The 19,549-nt window shown below is 42.8% G+C and overlaps 1 protein-coding gene across 2 annotated transcripts in view; it reads right to left on the minus strand.

Annotated features, from left to right (window-relative positions):
- Positions 1-19,549, minus strand: part of BICC1 (BicC family RNA binding protein 1) — a 276,580-nt gene that overhangs the window by 197,747 nt on the left and 59,284 nt on the right. For both annotated transcript variants that reach the window (XM_033941758.1, XM_033941759.1), the window contains exon 2: positions 1,995-2,041. In XM_033941758.1, the coding sequence (XP_033797649.1) occupies positions 1,995-2,041 (47 nt within the window). The remainder of the gene's footprint in view (positions 1-1,994; positions 2,042-19,549) is intronic.

A 19,549-nucleotide genomic window follows, 5' to 3' on the forward strand; every position in this document is an offset into this window, starting at 1 on the left:
ATTTCTCCTTCTATTACCCCCTCTCCAGAACAATGCGACATCTCTTCCTCCATTCCCTCCACCACCAGGTCCAACATTCTTCTCTCTTGCATCTGTCCCACTGTTCCCTCTCCACCACCACATCCAACATTTCTCCCTCTCATCTCTCTCTATCTTACTCCTCTCCCACCAACATGTCCAACAATTCTCTTCCTATGCCCAACATTCTCCTCTTTCTTCCTTTCCCCATGTACACCATCTCTTTCCCTCACACCCATGCTCAACAATTTTCCCTTTCTATTCCCTCCTCCACCTCAGCATCTCTTTCCTTCTACCCTTCCATCCTATGTCCCAAGTTCATGCCCCTTCCCTCCCTTCCTTCTGTATCCCGTTTGTGCCCCCTCCCTCCTTCCTTACAGACTTTGTCTTAAATTTGTGTCCCCTCTCTTCCTTCTGTGTCCCAACATGTCCCTCTCTCCATTCTGTGTCCCAAGCTCATGCTCCCACCCTCCTTCCTTCCTTTGTCCCAAGTTCATGCCCCTTCCTTCTGTATCCCTCCCTTCCTTCTGTATCCCAAGTTTGTGCTCCCTCCCTCTTTCCTTACTGACATTTTCTCTGCATACAATGTGCTTTGTGTTTTTAAAAATTTTATTGTTGGTAGATCATTTTGACTTGGTCATTTTAAAAGTAGCTCGAAAGCCAAAAAAGTGTGGGCACCTCTGCTATAGAGACATTTCTTGTATGACTGGATGAGCTATATTTATCTTTTTTTTTTAGTTGTTTAAATTCATGTAGAAATAAATGGCTAGATTGAACCTAATGGCTTCATTAACGCCTTTCCCTTTTTTAAACCTCTATACCATTTGAAAGAGGTCAAATATCTGATTATTCCCTTCTAGAATTGGATACTTCTTAAATTTAGTAAAAATATTCTGGCACAAGTGTCAAACCTTAAAAAAGGAAGTCATATTGAGCATTGGAAAATAATAATAAACTAATAAAAAATAGTACACATTTAGGGCTCCTTTTACTAAGTTGCGATAGTGGTTTTAGCATGTGCTTAGCGCGCGCAGAATTGCCATGTGCACTAGACGCTAACACCAGCATTGAGCTGGCTTTAGTTTTCCCGCTTAGCGTGGGGGTTTGCGCGCACTAAAAATGCTAGCGCACCTTAGTAAAAGAGGGGGTTAATTTTCCCCATCCCACCCCACCTAGCTACTTTTTCATGCCACCCGGCTGGAAAAAATTTCTGGGGAGAACACTGCACTTCTATTGTGCAAAGCACTGCCTTATTTAGCAGACTGATCCCTGTGTCAGCAACCACTAGAAATCAGGCACCACCATATTTTTAGCACTGGAGAAGGAATGATCAAGCATCGCTCCTGCCTTTAGTGTCTGTGTATGTGGGGTGGGGGGGGGGGAGGAGTGTCTTTAAGTAGTAGGGAAGTCAAAAAGGAGAACTATGTTAAACTTGAGGAGACAGAGTGGGAATGGAAAAGGAGAGATAATGGATTGAGTTTGGGAGGAGGGCAGGAAGGTAGAGAAACTGGAGGCATAAACCTAGATAGGGGAAAATTCTAGAGAGAGACAGATCAATAAGAATGGATGTCATTGGCACACATTAGCCAATGTCAGAAGATGTGTCAGCTCTTTTTCAGCAACTATGGATTCAATGCAGCTCCAACTTAAAAATTAACAAAGACCTCCGACTTAGAGAATCCAAATAATCTCATGGAAGAAATGCATCATAACATCCAGAATGGTAACAAAAATCTGTCTTGCTACATTAGATGTCTATGCATTAAACATCAGGCTGCTTTTTAATTTCACGCTTAAAATTTAGTAGTTATGTTTAACCTTCAACTGATTCCTTCCACCTCCTTTACCCCAACTACAGAACAGCTCTCTTACAAGACATCTATTCACTCTGCACCCATGAAATATCAATTCTTAGGTGGTTTTAATAATTTAACTGTCCTCTAGGATGTTCCTCAGGAAATACCAAACAGTCTTACCTTCTGAAAAAAGTCTTCCCCACTTTTTCCTCTGCCTTCAGCAGCAGCTGTAAACGAAATACAACAACAAAAAAGGCAACATTTATTCATAGCATCTACCATATCTATTAAAAACTAGTAGTGCAACATTTATTCTTCTGTTTACATCAGGGGTTCTCACCCCAGCCCTTGAAAAACACCTAGCTAATAATTTTTTCAGGATATTCACGATTAATATGCAAGAGAGATTTGCATGCTCTAAACTCCATTGTACACAAATCTGATGCATATTCATTGAGGGTACCCTGAAAACCTGACTGGTTGGATATGTTCCAAGGACTGTGTTGAGAACCCCTGAGCTATGTGTACAATCTTCAAAATCTATATTTACATAGAACTAAGCAATTTAAAGCCCTGTGTGAAAGAACTGATGGTCATTGCTTATTCACTAAACTTAACATGGTGTGAAGAAAAGCAACCTAATAGGGTGCAAAGTCATCAACCTCTGCATTTATAGGAAAATTGTTTCTCTTATTTATTAGGATTTACCACTATATGAAAAAAATTTGCCCATGGTGGTGTACAGCAAGAATAAGCCAAACTTTACAGAAGAATCACTCACCCATCATGGCACAGTATGCTACTTATGTGAATACATTGAAACATCTTAATAGACAGCATAAGGTGTAAGTAGAAGTAGTATTGAAAGATAAGATAGAAAATAAGGGTGGCTAACTTAAGGAAGCAATTACACACGGGAATTAGAAAAGATGTGTGAAAATGACTTTGGCTATAGTAAAAGTGGCTAGGTATCCTGCTCTGATATGTGCAACTAGTTTTAGTCCTTATGTGTGTGACTAGCTTAAATTATTTACTTTTTCCATTAAAGGCTTCAGAGAAGAACCAAGTTTTCACTTGTTTGAGATAGGCTTCACTTCACACAAGACTTTCTCGAGTGTGTTCCAGATTGCGGACTCATTGACAGGTGCCACATGCTAAAATCTAAATACACATCACATCTAACGCACTCCTTCTAACCAATTCTCTGGTCACCCAGTCATAGAAATTGATCAGATTTGTCTGACAAGACCTACTTCTAGAGCTGTGGTCTCAAACTCACGGCACGGGGCCACATGTGGCCTGACAGGTACTATTTTGAGGCCCTCAGTATGTTTATCATAATCACAAAAGTAAAATAAAACAGTTTCATGATCATATGTCTCTTTAGCTATAAATTACAATATTATTAAGATTTAGCCAAAATGAAAGATTTATAAACTATAAAGAGTTTTACCTCATGCAAAATTGTCATTTCTTTAATAAGACATTAATATTTTTTCTGAGGCCCTCCAAGTAGCTACAAATCCAAAATGTGGCCCTGAAAAGGGTTTGAGTTTGAGACCACTGCTCTAGAGAATCCATGTTGCCTCTGGCCCTGTAATCCTCCAGATTCCAGAAACTTGACCATTCTCTGTTTTGAAAGAGTTTCCATTAATTTGCTTACCACAGAAGTCGGGCTTACTGGCCTGTAATTCCCTACTTCTTCCTTACTTCCACTTTTGTGTAGAGGAACCACATGCGCCTTTCTCCAGTCCTCCGGTACCACTCCCAACTCTAGAGAAGCATTGAAAAGGTCAGTCAGTGGAGCCACCATAACTTCCCTACGTTACTTCAGCACCCTTGGATGTACATCATCCAGCCCTATCGCTTTGTCTACCTTTAATTTAGCTAGCTCCTCACAAACATAACCCTCTGAAAATCGATCAGGGTCTACCACTTCTCCATCCCTATTCACATTTGTCTTCTGTGGTCCTGCTCCAGGTACTTCAGCCTTGAACACAGAACAAAAATATTTGTTAAGCAATTCAGCCTTTTCTTTATCGGCTTCTATGTTTTTCTCCCCTTCACTTTTGAGTCTCACAATGCTACTTTTGCACTTTTTCCTATCATGGATATATTTTAAAAATATCTTGTATCCCCGTTTTACTGTGTCAGCTAAGTTTGTCTTCCATTTGTATCTTTGCTTTCCTGACTACTCGACCAGCCTCTCTTAACTTTTCCAGATATTTTTGCCTTTCTTCCTCTTACTGCGATCTTTTGTAGTTTTTGAAAGCTAACCTTTTATTCCTTACCTTCTCAGCTGCTACTTTTGAGAACCAAAGCAGTCTTCTTTTCCTCTTTCTTTTACTTACTTGCCTCACATAAAGGTTTGTCGCCCTTACAATAACTCCTTTCAGTTTTGCCCACTGCATTTCTACTCTTTCCAGACGTTCCTCATCCAAACAATTCCTTGACGTAATCCCCCATCTGAATGAAGTTTAAAATCTAGAACCTTTACTTTTGAATGAGCCCTCTCTATACCCATCTTAATATTAAATCGTACCATGCAGTGATCACTGGATGCCAGATGATCACTCACTGTAGCATCAGAAACACTTTCCCTGTTTATAAGCATTAAATCCAGTATGACCCCATCTTGAGTAGGTTCCATTACCAACTGCTGGAACAGTTATTTTAGAGAATCCAGGATCTCCCTACTTCTAGAAGACCCAGCAATAGGGATACCCCCAAACAACATCCGGCATGTTAAAATCGCCTATTAGTAAAACTCCTTTTTTAGATATATTCTGAAGGTCTACTATTAAGCCTCTGTCCACTTCTTCCATCTGTGAAGGAGGCCTGTAAATCACACCAATGTAAAAATATTTACCATTCCCTCTTTTCACATTGATCCACAGTGCCTCTTTCTTGCCCTGCAGATCTTGCAATTGTGTGGCTTTAATATGATCTTTAACATATAACGCTTCTCCCCTTCCTTTTCTTCCTTCCCTATCTTTCCTGAACAGATTATAGCCCGGTCTAACTACCTCCCAGTCATGGTTCTCCATGAACCACATATCTCTGTGATCGCTACTATATCCAACTCATCTTCCATTACAGCTTCTAGATCCAGAATATTGTTTCCCATACTTCGAGCATTAGTATATACTGCATTCCAGAAAATGCCCCCTTTTCCCATCCGTGTAGAGGTATTCAGTGATTTTACTTACCCGAGGGCTTCTACTTATCCATGGACTTTGATCACCTTGCCCCATCACTTCTAGTTTAAAGCCTTCTTCAGTAGATTAGCCAGCCTGCCGCCAAAGACACTTCTTCCCTTCTTTGATAAGATTTATACTATCCCTGTTCAGTAGCCCTTGGAAAATCATCCTATGGTCCAGAAAGCCAAAACGTTCTCGATGACACCACATGAGAGATGAGGAACAGAACCAAAAAAGTGAGAAGAAGGAGTTGGGGGCTGAAGCTGAAGGAGAGAAGAAAAAAGGATTTCCTGGTTGGCTAGCACTTCTCTGAAAATGATTAATTTATCTGTTATGCTGAAGGACTGATTTATGTGATAAACCAGAAGAAATAACTCTGCAGCCGACTATCTTTTGGACTATTACCAGACCAACACCTGCTATGTGCACCGAAATAACCTGAAACTGACTCGAACACTGTTGGCTCACAATCAAGTTTGAAGTCTGAAGATTTCTACCATGCAACTCTGCCTAAACAGCTGGAGAAAGTGTGAGGATGTGAAATCTCTTTCAGTTCTGGGATTAGTTTAGTCACTAATACTTTGTTTGCTAGGGTGGGCTAATTCTGGGACAAGTATTAATTTAGCTCAAGATACAGTTGCTGTTTTATAATCTCTTAAATCAGGAAATTTTCTCAAAGTAACATATAAAGTTAGGTTTTTTACATATTTCTTGTATTTAGTATTTCAGAAATATATTTGTGAATAATCATTAGAAGAATTTGTAACTATTTTTATAACTTGCATGCCAGATGTCTAAGTATTTAAATCTAATAAAATTATCATCACACTTTGCCAACCTTTTTAAAATAAGACAACAATAATATAGAATCAGAGGAACATTAAGGGCTCCTTTTACTAAGCTGTGGTAGCGTTTTTAGCGCACGCTGAAAATTAGCATGCGCTAACTACTGCGCTATGCGGAGAAAGTAACGCCAGCTCAATGGAGGCTTTAGCGTCTAGCACATGCGGCAAATTAGCGTGTGCTAACTGCGCACTAAAACCGCTAGCGCAGCTTAGTTAAAGGAGCCCTATAGCTCATCCTATTTGAAACAAGTCCAGAATAGTTATTTTCTACGTGATTTTTCTGTTGTTACCTCTGCATGCTACACCATGTTTATAAAGGTTAATAAATAGAAATAGAAAATAGAATTAAGATGATATCTTTTCATTTAACTACTTTTAATACATTTTTGACCAACTGTCAGCGACCAAAACCTAAACTAAACCTTAAGTTTGTTTACCGCATCATCTCCATAAAGATAGAGCTCGGCACGGTTTACAGGTAAATTCAATAAATGAGGAAAGGACATAATAAGAAATTAGAGGTTTTTAAGAGGATAGCTAGCTTTACATTTTAAATAGATAACTTTACGTTTTGGAGAAAAGCCAGGTTTTCAGATGCTTTCGGAATAATTGGAATGAGCCTAGGTTCAGCAGCGGGGCAGGGAGGTTATTCCAAATCTCAGTGAATTTGAAGAAAAGGGATTTCCCTAATTTCCCTGCATGCATGACGCCTTTTAATGAGGGGAAAGATAGTTTGAGTTTGTGGGCGGATCTGGTAGTGTCAGGTCTCGAAGAATTCCAGGATAGTGGAATTAGGGGAGGAAGAATGCCATGTAGGATCCTGAATATTAGGCAGGTACATTTAAAGTGAATCCTAGAAATCACCGGCAGCCAGTGAAGATTTGACAGAAGCGGGGAAACATGGTCAATTTTGCTTTTTGCGAAGATCAACCTAGCCGCAGTGTTCTGGATCCGCTGAAGTCTTTGAAGATTTTTATTGGTTAGACTTAGATGGAATTACAATAGTCCAGTCTGGAAAGAATGATTGATTGTACAAGGACAGCAAAATGTTGTTGGCGGAAGCAGGATCTCACTTTCCTCAACATGCGAAGACTAAAAAAACATTTTTTTACCAAAGAGTTGAGATGATCATTAAAGGAAAGTGTGGAATCAATAATGATGCCCAAAACTTTGCTTGAGAATTCGATCTGCAGTGTGGGACCAGAAGGTAGTAGAATGAGCGTGGGTAACTGATCTAATTTTGGGCCACGCCAGAGTAATTTTGTTTTGGACTCATTCAGCTTCATTTGTACAGAGAAGGCCCAGGACTGGAGTTTCGTTCTGCAAGCTGTTACATTTTCGGTAAGGTTAGTGAGATTCGAATCTATCTCGAGGAGGACAAGGATGTCATCTGCATATGTAAATAGAGCTTCAAAGGGAGATAAATGGAAGAATTTCAAAGAAGACATATAAATGTTGAAAAGAATAGGGGACAGAGGTGATCCCTGGGGAACACCACATAGCAGACTCCAAGGAGAAGACATGGTTCCATTCATGTTAACAGTGTAAGAGCGGGATTGTAAAAATTTCGAGAACCAGTCTAAGACTGTGGAATCAATGCCTATCTCAGATTACTGTCTTGGCCTGGGGAAGGAGGTGCTGGCCTCTGAGAGGTAACTTGAAAAATGTTTATTTATTTGGTTTTCTTTTCCGTCCTCTCAGGATAGCTCAGAACAGGTTACAAGTTTACATACATAACAAAGCCAGGTAAAAAAAAACACATAACATGACAAACATAGTATGCTGCAACATAGCATGATGAGCACTGTATGACAAAACATAGGATGGCAGCTTAACATGGCAAACATACCCACCTTTTCAATAAAAAATCATCTTATTTTCCATTTTTTTAAATTTATATTTGTAATTCTTAATTTGTAATGTACAGTATGTATAATACCATCAGAGTAAAGTAACAGAAAATTTTTGCTCACATCAACTTGGTCCTTTGTTCGCGATAAAAACATTTTTGCTCACATGAACTCCTTAGAGGGAACACTACACTGAGGGATGATCAGGCTTGGTGCTCTTCAACATCTTTATAAACGATCTGGACATTGGTACGACGAGTGAGGTGATTAAATTTGCAGACGATACGAAGTTATTCAGAATAGTGAAGACCTGCAACGTGACATAATCAGGCTCGAGAAATGGGCATCGACATGGCAGATGAGGTTCAATGTGGATAAGTGTAACGTGATGCATGTCGGTAACAAAAATCTCATGCACGAATACAGGATGTCTGAGGCGGTACTTGGAGACACCTCCCAGGAAAGAGACTTGGAAGTTCTGATCGACAAGTCAATGAAGTTGTCCACGTAATGCACGGCGGCAAAAAAGGCAAACAGAATGCTAGGAATGATAAAGAAGGGGATCACAAACAGATCGGAGAAGGTCATCATGCCGCTGTACCGGGCCATGATGCACCCTCACCTAGAGTACTGCATCGCCATACATGAAGAAGGACACAGTACTACTCGAAAAGGTCCAGAGAAGAGTGACTAAAATGGTTAAGGCAGTGGTTCCCAACCCTGTCCTGGAGGACCCTCAGGCCAGTCGGGTTTTCAGGATAACCCTAATGAATATGCATGAAAAAGAACTGCATATAATGGAGATACCAGGCATGCAAATCTGCTCCATGCATATTCATTAGGGCTATCCTAAAAACCCAAATGGCCTGGGGGTCCTCCAGGATATGGTTGGGGACCACTGCAGGGGCTGGAGGAGTTGCCGTACAGTGAGAGATTAGAGAAACTGGGCCTCTTCTCCCTCGAAAAGAGGAGATTGAGAGGGGGCATGATCGAAACATTCAAGATACTGAAGGGAATAGACTTAGTAGATAAAGACAGGTTGTTCACCCTCTCCAAGGAAGGGAGAACGAGAGGGCAATCTCTAAAGTTGAAAGGGAATAGATTCAGTACGAATGTAAGGAAGTTCTTTTTCACCCAGAGAGTGGTAGAAAACTGGAATGCTCTTCCGGATGTTGTAGGGGAAAACACCCTCCAGGAATTCAAGACAAAGTTGAACAAGTTTCTGCTCAACTGGAAAGTACGCAGGTGAGGTTGGGCTCATTTAGAGCACTGGTCTTTGACCTAGGAGCCACCGTGCTGACCCAGCAGCGGCAATTCTTATGTTCTTATGATAATTCAAACACTTGGGTGAAATGTTTTGCATTTTTAAGAGGTTATCTAATGAATGGGAATAAAGCTTGTGAGCTCAAATGAATGTGGGGATGTGAACTGAGCAGAGCTGAACAAGAACAACAGAAGTGGATATCTACAAGTTCAAAAGAGAGAAGAAATGGGGGAGGGGGTGAGAGAGCCAGCATGCTGAATTAGATTCTAGAATCGGAATTTGTAGTGCATAGTGTCGTATCTGTGCATTATACTCATTTGGGAGGTAGCTCCCTAGATGGAAAACTTTGTCACTGGCTAACACAGAGCTCTTTTTAGAGCTGTGTGCTGTGTTAACAGCAGAGGTGTACTGCTAGGGACACTCTTGAAGAAACAGATCAACAGCCCTTGGAGGCAGGGAGCTCAGGGCAGAAGATCAGCAGCCCTTGTGAGCTAGGCTCAAGGCAAGCAGCCTTTGGGAGCAGGTCAGGCCGAGAAGAGCAGACGCAGCCCTCTAGAGGGAGCCCTGTTACTGCTGGTCATGAGCCTTGATGAGGGCTGGTAAATGGGACCCCAGCAGGGAGCTACCTCAGAGGTTCCTCTTGAAGGAAGGAAAGGCTACCAGAGTGCAGATCGAAACCAGTGGTCCAATAAGAGAGAAGGCTCCCTGGAGACTAACAGTGGAGGCAGAGTGCTCTTGGAGAGGCTTGGACCCTCAGAGCTATGGGATAACTACTAGGAGGATGCCACAGGATCAAACCAATCAGCAGGATAGAACAGCACCCACCTACCCCCGTCCACTGATTAGGTGAGAACTTTGGGACTGAGTGAGGGTGGATTGAAAAGGAGGGATCCAGGTACATGGCTATGCCTACCTACCTAGTGACTAAGTTAAGAAACTTGGGAGGACCCTACAACTATAGTGTTTGCAGTCAGAACTGAGAGATGTACAAAGGTTTTTTAGAAATGCTGAATTTGAACTGAGAGTTAAAGGTCCACGAGACTATAAACAAAGGGCTTGAATATCTGAATAGTATATAAATGCTGTTGAATTAACTGCACAAGTATTGGTTAAAGTATGGAAGTATTGAAATTGTTGAAAGCTATTCATGACAATTTGTTTATTGATTAGGCCTATGTATATAGTGTAAATAAATCAGTATAATATATTAGCCAACCTTGTTCACAGTTTTTTGGATTTTTCCTGGGGGGGGAGAAGAGAGTGAACACACTCACCAACACTTCTTTTTCCCAGGTAGAGGCGCCAAGCACTGAGTGAGGGACTGATGGAGACTGCCTTCAGAGGACTCCAGCCAGGATGGGCCACAGACCTAGAGCTATGCATTATTGTCTAGCCTATGCATTATTGAATTCGTTCACAAATTTGGATTCTACCACCTCTCTCGGAAGGGCATTCCAAGCATCCACCACCCTCTCTGTAAAAAAGTATTTTCTGACATTATTCCAGTCTACCTCCCTGCAACCTCCATTCATGCCCTCTAGTCCTACTGCCTCTATGTTCCTGAAAAAGATTTGTTTGAATATTAATACCTTTCAAGTACTTAAAGATCTGTATCATATCACCTCTTTCTCTTTTTTTCTAGTGCATACATATTCAAGTCCTCCAGTCTTTTCATGTCTTATGACCCAAACCCTGTACCCATTTCCATCGCCTTCCTCTGAACTGCCTCATCTTTTTATATCCTTGTTGAGATATGGTCTCCAAAACTGGACATTACTCCAAGGGGAGCCTCACCAACAACTTGTATAGGGGCATCAACATCTCCTCTCTTCAGCTGGTTATACTTCTCTATGCATTGTATCAGATTGTGTACACCTTGGTATTTATCACAAGCAGTATAGTTATAAAGGCCCTGTCAGTTGAGTCCCGATAATTTGGGACAACTTTCTGTTAGAACAAAGACAAAAAAAGGATCCAACAGATCTGCTGTGAAGAATGTATTCACTCTCTGCACTTGTTTTGTCACATTCACATCTATCCGTGTTACTATGGTTTCTAGAAAACTCACATCACTTCCATCCTCAACACATCATGAGGATCCTTTGTATAGTAATACACTCATTTCTCCTCCTCAAAAAACACAAAATGACTTCACCTTTTCATTGTTTGCTTATTTATTATTTTTAAAGTTTTTATTAATTCCTATCATGTACTGGTGAACACTTATTCGCACACTTTCACTATCATTACTTCTTCACACATCATTTAACCATACATGCCCTGATTCTGCAAAATGTGTCTTAACGTTAGGCGCCGTTTAAGTGCCTAAGTTAGGCGTCCTTTATAGAATCGCGCTCAGCAGAGTTCAGCACTGTTTAGGCGTCTAACTTTTTAGGCGTCCTTTAGAGTGTCAGGTTTTAGGTGAGATTTAGACGTCCAAACAATGTCCTTAATGTTATAATATTTTATTATTATGTTATTAGAATGGCGATTTTATGCTGTTTTTCCTTATAATTGTAATACTAGGAGTTGAATCTGTTTAATGCTTTTATTTATTTCTCTCACTATTCTGGGCACCAATCTTTACATGGCAGCGAGATGTTCTCATTATTCCATAGTTCACTCACTTTTCCCTTTTGCTCCTTTACCCCATAGCAGGGCTTTCAGCCACATGTTTTTCTGTTTCACTTTTTACCATGTATTTCACTATGTATCTTATAGTTTTGGTGTCTACACACAACGCTGCCATGCGCAGGCCATCGTTCAATAGAATAGCAATCCCCACAACCGTAATTGGTTTTCGCTCACATGACTTTAGTCGTCGTTATACCCTTTCTATTCGAATAAGTTTTCACGTATCTTTTTGAAGGACCTGTTCTTATGTCACAGTCTCATTTAGCATTTTCCCTCCTTTGGTCAAATGAATACTTTCCAGCCTCAGTTGATTCTTCTCCCATACACCACTTCTATCTTGTCCTCACTGTACCACATAGATTATTTTTATTTTCTTACAGTATCTTATCCCTGCTGATAATGCATTTAAACATTTTTTTAAGTGGTTCCAGTTGTTATTTTGTACATGATACTATTTAAGTATGTACTTTTGCTTCCATGAAACTTATCTATTTTCTTTCCATAACTCAGCCCTATCACAAATTACCTAACTCTTATACACTTTTCCTTTATTCACCGTAAGTTTATTCTCACCATTATGCTCACATTACTGTTATGATTTATGTTCACGTCAGACTCCATGTATTTTGCACTTCATTATCTTGGATTACATATATTTGGATCACTCAATGGATTTCCATTCTTCTGTCATCACATCTCACCACTTTGCACACTATTGTTCTTTATTAAACACAATTTGGACCATATATATGTTTCTATTCCTGCTACTTTCTTGCTGTCACCATCCTACACACACATATGTTTTTAATCACACAATTTTAATCAAACACATTCAATTGTTCAAATTAGGACCCCTGAGGAAGGAATGTTTCTTTGAAACACAGACCGTGTCGGGTCCGGGTTCATCAATCCTTTTGGATACAAACTGTTTTGTTACTATATTGATATTTATTTCTTATGATTGTCCATTAAAGTCTTGGCATCTTGTACATCACCACTGCAGTTTTTGTTTTTCGACTCGATCTTTCACTGCAGTTTTGTTGGATTCTTTGTTTATTGTTGCCTTTCAGAAAATGAGAGCACCAATGCTAAGCAAAAAAAAGGACAGCAGTCTGTGTGACTATTTAGCCAGAAAAAAAAATCTACTGCAATTTCTGCAGTGCTTTGGTAAATTTTAAAACATGCACATAAGAATATATGATGCATTAACAGAATGAAGTGCAGAACAAACTACCAGTTGAGATTAGATGGAAAAATTATTTTCTTACCTGTTAATTTTCTTTCCTTTAGACGCAGCAGATGAATCCAGAGACCAATGGGATAGCCCACATCTACCAGCAGGCGGAGATAGAGAAACTGATTAGCAGGTGGTCCTATTGGCTGGCACTCCTCCTGTATCTCCAGTATGGTAAAATTATGTTCTTACCTGATAATTTTCTTTCCTTTAGAAGTAGCAGATGAATCCAGAGACAAGTGGGAATAGCTCACATCGACCAGCAGGTGGAGATAGAGAAACTGATTAACAGTTGGCCTTATAGCCTGGTATTCCTTCTGTCTATTCAGTTATGCTCCTTGCCCAAGCATCCAGAACAAGAGAATGAGCATCCAGAAAAAAAAACTTCTTTCCCGTAGCTACTGAACAATCCATAAATCTTAGAATACAACTACCAACCATAACTCAACCGAAAAGGTGCAAGCTAACCCGGCGACAGGAATATTATCGAAGGGGTGGGGCTCTGGATTCATCTGCTACTTCTAAAGGAAAGAAAATTATCAGGTAAGAACATAATTTTACCTTCCTTAGCAAAGCAGCAGATGAATCCAGAGACAAGTGGGATGTAGCAAAGCAATTCTCAATCTGGGTGGGAAGCAAACTCCGCCTCCGCAACCACCAAAGCATCCAAAAAACTCATATCGTACGTGCTCGCACATCCATGCAGAGACATGGAGAGAAGGTACTCTCGGAAGACCAGTTAGCCGTGCGACAAATCTCCTCCAAGGGAAAAAACTTCTGGGCTGAGCCCAAGAAGTAGTTAGCGTTCCAGCGGAATGGTCCTGAAGTTCAATCGCCACCCGCTCCTCCGCCAGCCTGCAAGCATAAAGCATGTCCTCCTGTACCCACTGAGCGAAGTAGGCAACCGACGCCGCTATACGCCTGAGGCGTCCCTTGAAGAATATCAAAAGGAGATATATCCCACAAACAGTTGTTAGAACCGAGGTCGCGGAGAACGCACCCTACGTATCTAAACAAAAATAGTGAATAAAAGCACTGCTCCCAATATCCCCTCCCAGGAAGGAGGAAGGAAGGAAGGGAAAGCGAGCATGACGTCAAAGAAAGGATGACATCCTCATAGAAAGATATAGTGGTACCATCTTAACTGATACCCTATATTTTGGTAATCAGAAATAAGAATCCCCGGTGAACACTTACTGCAACATAGAAGATTGCAGAGCTGAAGCCATGGCCACAAGAACACCCTGTTCAACAGCACAGCCCTTTGGAATCCTCAAAGATAAGGATGAAATACAGCATTTGGTAAACTGCGAAGAAATACGTGAAGAATGTACTTCCAACCGGGCTTTCCATGAGGTGCCCAAACATACCGCACTCTGTTTAGGAACTGAACCACATAAAGCTGAGAAAGAAACGAAGAGTAACCTACTCCGTCCTTGTAACAAGCCATGAAAGGCTCAAGAAGCTGAAGGGTACTGAACGCTTAGCCCTTGGCAATACACTTGTGTTAAAAAAGGAACTCTGGAGTGGTCCAAACGATAAGAAGTACCCAAGACAGGAAACTAAAAACTTCCAAAAGGAAGTAGAAACCACAGTAGAAGATGTCCGTAGCACCCAGATAAGCGCAGAAACAAACGCGCTATGCCTAACCAGTACAAGGCAGCCAAGACCTCCAAAAAGCTAGGTCTGAATACTACAGTAGTACTAATATCCATGTTGAGTGGTCCCCAGGTGAGCAACGACAGAGATACCTGGACATATCTGTATCCCAGCTGTCTAAATACTCAGAAATACGTCCAACAAGGATGGTGCCGCTAATCCAGAGAATCCACAAACCCGCGCCCAGCAGTCGAGCTCGAGATGGCCAAACCAAGCCATGACCAGGCAGAGGGTAATATAGAAAAAGAGATGGCAGAGGCGATAAAGGAGCCACGCATCAATGTCCTATAACTGCCACTCCCTGGGTCCGCCGGATAAGCAAGGAAGCCTAGAAACGAGAGACGAGGCCATGCGAACTAGACCCAAGTGATCTCATGTTCGCAAATAGAGCAAGAACGCCAGAGCCCCAAACTCAATATCCCGAATGGAGAAGATATTAGAAGTGCTGACATGCCCACTCTCCAGAGTATACCATACTCTGTACCAAACAAGAAATGGTCTATGCTCAGATATCATGGAGAGTCTAACTAAACTCTTATCCCGATGCATGAAAGGATTAGCCAACAGAATCTGAAGATGACAGTGCACCCAATGGAAGTCGAACCACGTTGCCTGCCAACTGAGTACAACACATACTGCCCAAGCTGTAGACAAAATACTCCCGTCCAAATACTGATCCAAAAGGACCCCCCCGCGGCCTTCTTGAGGAAAGATCTGAGGCTCCAGCAAAGTAGCCTGACCCTGTTCAAGAGGAGAAGAAAGAACCATTACTGAGCTGCCTCCAAAGTCCTGACCCCTATAGCTGCGGACGGAAGCCACCGAGTCTCCTCACCCCGACCGTCCAGGATGGGCGGTGGTCAAAAGCTAGTTCAGCAAAGACCCAGGCATGTCTAGAAAAGAGAATCGCGCCGAGCCACTAAAACAAACTTAGGGATGCATGGGGAGCCATCCAAACAATGGAGATACCGGAAACCACCAGCACACAAAACGACTGCTGTAGCGAAAGAAGGGAAAAGCAAGCCGAAATCCCCAGTGTAGTCAGCACTAAGGATCATAGAAACTACACAGAATCCCTTGTTCATCGCCCTGAGAAGTGTAGAAGAATGCCAATCTGAAACTGAGATCTACACCTAAGTTTCCGGCAGAAACACCCGTGTCTCCAAAATGCCCAGCTGTATGTATAAAGAACTGAGGAAAGGAAAACTACCCTTCTGCTTCAGACAAATGTCAGGAAGTCATCCGAGACAACAGGCAGACTATCAGAAATTGGATGAATCGCCTGGAAGCGCCAAAACGGTACCATCGCCCACCTCCACTAAGCGTTCGTGAAGCTACAGCTAGATGAAATGGCAAGTGCCAAAACCAAAAGCGCTGCTCTAAGAGAGGCAGGCAAACTTAGTGCTGAATCGGAGTTTATAGAAAAAAAGGAAATTGACTCCCAGGTAGGCAGCCGAAAAGTGGAACTCTGAGAACTACGTTAGCAGAATGGTATCTAGTCTGCCCCATGCCCCCATCATGGCCACCAGGTAGGTATGGGATTCTCCAGAACTACTAGACCCGTCCCGAGGACGCGGAAAGCAATTAAAGAGAACCCCCAACACATGGGGACTCCATGAACGAACAGAAAACCTGAGGAGGAGGCAAGGGACAAGTAACCCTAAGAAAAAACACACAGTCCCCGCCGTTGAAGGATAGAGACTACCCCCCCATGAGAAAGCCCGCCAAGGCCCTGGAAGGGTTTAGGATTCGCACAGAATGCAGTGCAAAAAAGTCAGTAAATGGCAGGATGAGCAATGGAGGAACTTTAAGAAGAACGACATTCTCTTAGGGGAAACCCCAAATCAAGGTGCATACAGCAACCCATCAAACAGTTCGAAAACTGGGAGACTGAAGAAAATAAACTGTACACAGTCGCCTCCGACACCGTGGAAAAACGCATTCCACCTTACTGTGAGGAACCTACCCTGAAATGCCAACTCATAGAAGAGGAGAAAAGAGCTTTTAGGAAATGTGAAGGCACATTCAACTAACTGAAGAAGAGAAGCTCAGAGAAAGAAACCAGCAACAGACCGACAAAGAGACTGCCTGGAATACATCTGAAACAAGCAGATGGGTAGGAAGGAAAGTAGCCGAATCTCATGGAAGAATCCAAAGGACACCACTGCCCCCCTTTCCAACAGGTGACCAGTCCAAAGACTATCAGGTCCCAAGAGAGTCAACCAACTTGTAATACCTACATCCTTAAATGGTGATCTCATGTGAGATCATCAAGGTGCACCTGCAAGGTAGAATACCACCATTATAATCTGTGCTGGGGGAGCTGGTTGGGATCTGAACCCATGATCTCTGGAAGAGGAGCACAGGGCTTTTACTTATGGAGCAATAGCCGCTCCCAATCCTCCAGCTCTGGTCCTACCTTGCCTCTCAGAATAGGCTGTAAAAAACCTTTTTTTTTTTTTTTTTTTATATGAGGCCTCGTACCACCTGAAAGAAATATGGGCACTCTCTGGTCACCTACCGCCCCGTGCCACAGCCAACCCATGGCGTTGCCCCCCACTAAGCGTAGCCGGCCAAACTTATGGCCGAACCACTAGTGCGAGGGCATAGGGACAAAACTGGACCGCCCGAAGAACAACCAGCTGCCTCTCGGCAAGAGACATCCCTGGAACCTTCACAGCCATCAATGAACCCCGCAAACCGGAACAAAGCCGGTCATAACAGGGCCGACGTGTCTGACTAAACTGTCAGCTGCAGATCCAAACATATAGAACGTCGCGGCAAGCACGTGGCCTGTTCGCGGTAAGACCAGCCGGCTCCCGAACAGGGCTGTAAAAAACAGACCTGAAGCACTCAGCTCAAATAGAAGTACACAGCCTACAAAAGAAAACTGAGGGACTCGAGGAAAAAACAGCCGCCTCACATGAACCCCTCGAGCAACGTGAGGCAGGCCGCTTAATCGCGCGACTCTTTCGCCCCAACACAGGCCGGCCCCGAGAACCATGCTGATACAGCCTCGGAGCGCAAAGCTGGGGCAAACATAGAAGCCTGCCGCTTCGGCGCACCCTTGTGAAATACTCCCCGGGCAGGGAAAGTATGAAATGCGCCCGTCTCCCCCGCAGCGGAGAACAAGCACGCGCCACTCGCGCTCCGGCAAGACCCGGTTCTGGTCCCGCCACTGCATAATGCCCCCAGAGCCGTTCTCAATTCCCCGAGGCCACCCCGGGAGCTGCACAAATCTGCCGTTCCTCATGGGTCACGGCAACGCTAAGAAAAAACCCTCCCCCGGAACTAGCAATGCCGCAGCACCAGAGTGAAGGAAAAAAACAGTAGTTTTACAAACACATGCGCGGGACTGAACTGGCTCCTGCATTCGCGTGGTAGGCCCCCTAAGCGACCCCCGAACAACTGAAACTACACCGCACATGAATCCGATTAAAAATAAAAGCACGGAATGTGCACATACTCACAAATCATTGAACAAGGCCATCAGATGCCTGGAAACGCCGGCAGCTCCGCCCTAGCGGTGCAAAAAAAATGCAGCGTTGGAGTTGTGGAGTCCCCCTTTTTTTTTTTTTTTTTTTTTTTTTTTTGGATGGGAAAGAAGAAAAATATAGGGACTCAAACTGACCCTCTATCAATGGAGGGAGGGTGAGGCAGGGACAAGGGAGGGCCCAAGTGTAACCTCTAAAGCCGGCACCCTTCAGCCGGACACCCCTGTCTCACTGAAGAGAACAATCTCAACAGGAGAAATAGAATTAATGGTAAGCTCACTGAAGAGAAAATTCCAACAGGAGCAATTGAAATTACCAGCCAAAATCCAGGAGCTATTGGAATAGCGACTTTCCCCTGCTGGGAGATAGAGCAAACTGAATAGACAGAAGGAATACCAGGCTATAAGGCCAACTGTTAATCAGTTTCTCTATCTCCACCTGCTGGTCGATGTGAGCTATTCCCACTTGTCTCTGGATTCATCTGCTGCTTTGCTAAGGAAAGCTCCTTGCCCAAGCATCCGTAACCATCAATAGGCATAGCATGTAAAAAACTTCTTTCCCATAACAAATCTCAAAAGACAATAATACAGAATACAACCATCAACAATAACTACATGAAGCTGAGAAGTAAGCGAAGAGCAAGATACCTAGCCCTTGTAACAAGCTAAGAATGGCCCTTGAAGCTGAAGGGAATTGAACACCAAGCCCTTGGCAATACACTTGTTCCAAAAAAGAACCCTGGAAGGGTGCAACTGTTGAGAAGTACCCAAGAAAGGAAAAACTTCCAAAAGGAAGCAGAAGCCACAGTTGAAGACGTCTGTATCACCTGGATAAGAGAAGAAACAACCTGCAACGCATAACCCTTAAACGTCAGCCAAGACTTTTCAAAAGCTAGGCCTTACTACCAAAGTAGTATTAATATCCAGGTTGATCAGACCCCAGGGGAGCAAATCTGGAGAAACCAGTCCGGCTGTCGAAAGAATCATCAGATCCGCATAGCAAGGATGGTGCAGCCAAACCAGAGATTCTTGAAATACTGCGCCCTGAAAGTGAGAGGGAGATGGCCCAAGTCAGCATCAGCCAGGGGAAAACCCTGCAAAAAAGATAAACCAGAGGTGAGAAAGAAGCCACGCTGCAACCCCTTCTGACTCCCACTCCCTGTGTCCGCCGAAGAAGCAAGGAAGCTGAAAATTTTGAAACGAGGCCATGAGGTCTAGTTCCAGGAGATCTCACTTCCATACAAAGAGCTGGAATGCCTGAGCCAAAATTCACAATATTCAGGATGTAGAAGATTTCACTATTACTAACCTTTACACCATCCTTACACTTTCTAGAGCGCACACAGCGCTGCACACCGTCACATACAATAAATGGGCCATGCTCAGATTTCACGGAGAGAAAGCCTATCCAAACTCTCTTCCTGACCCGTAAAATGAGCTGCCAACAGAAGAGGAAAAACAGGGTCCACCCATTGAAGTAGAACCATGATGTTACCCGCCAATTGAGTGCATCACCTACTGCCCATGCTGTAGAGAAATACCACCATCCTAATACTGAC

Source organism: Geotrypetes seraphini, chromosome 4 (assembly GCF_902459505.1).
Source record: "Geotrypetes seraphini chromosome 4, aGeoSer1.1, whole genome shotgun sequence".
NCBI lineage: Eukaryota > Metazoa > Chordata > Amphibia > Gymnophiona > Dermophiidae > Geotrypetes > Geotrypetes seraphini.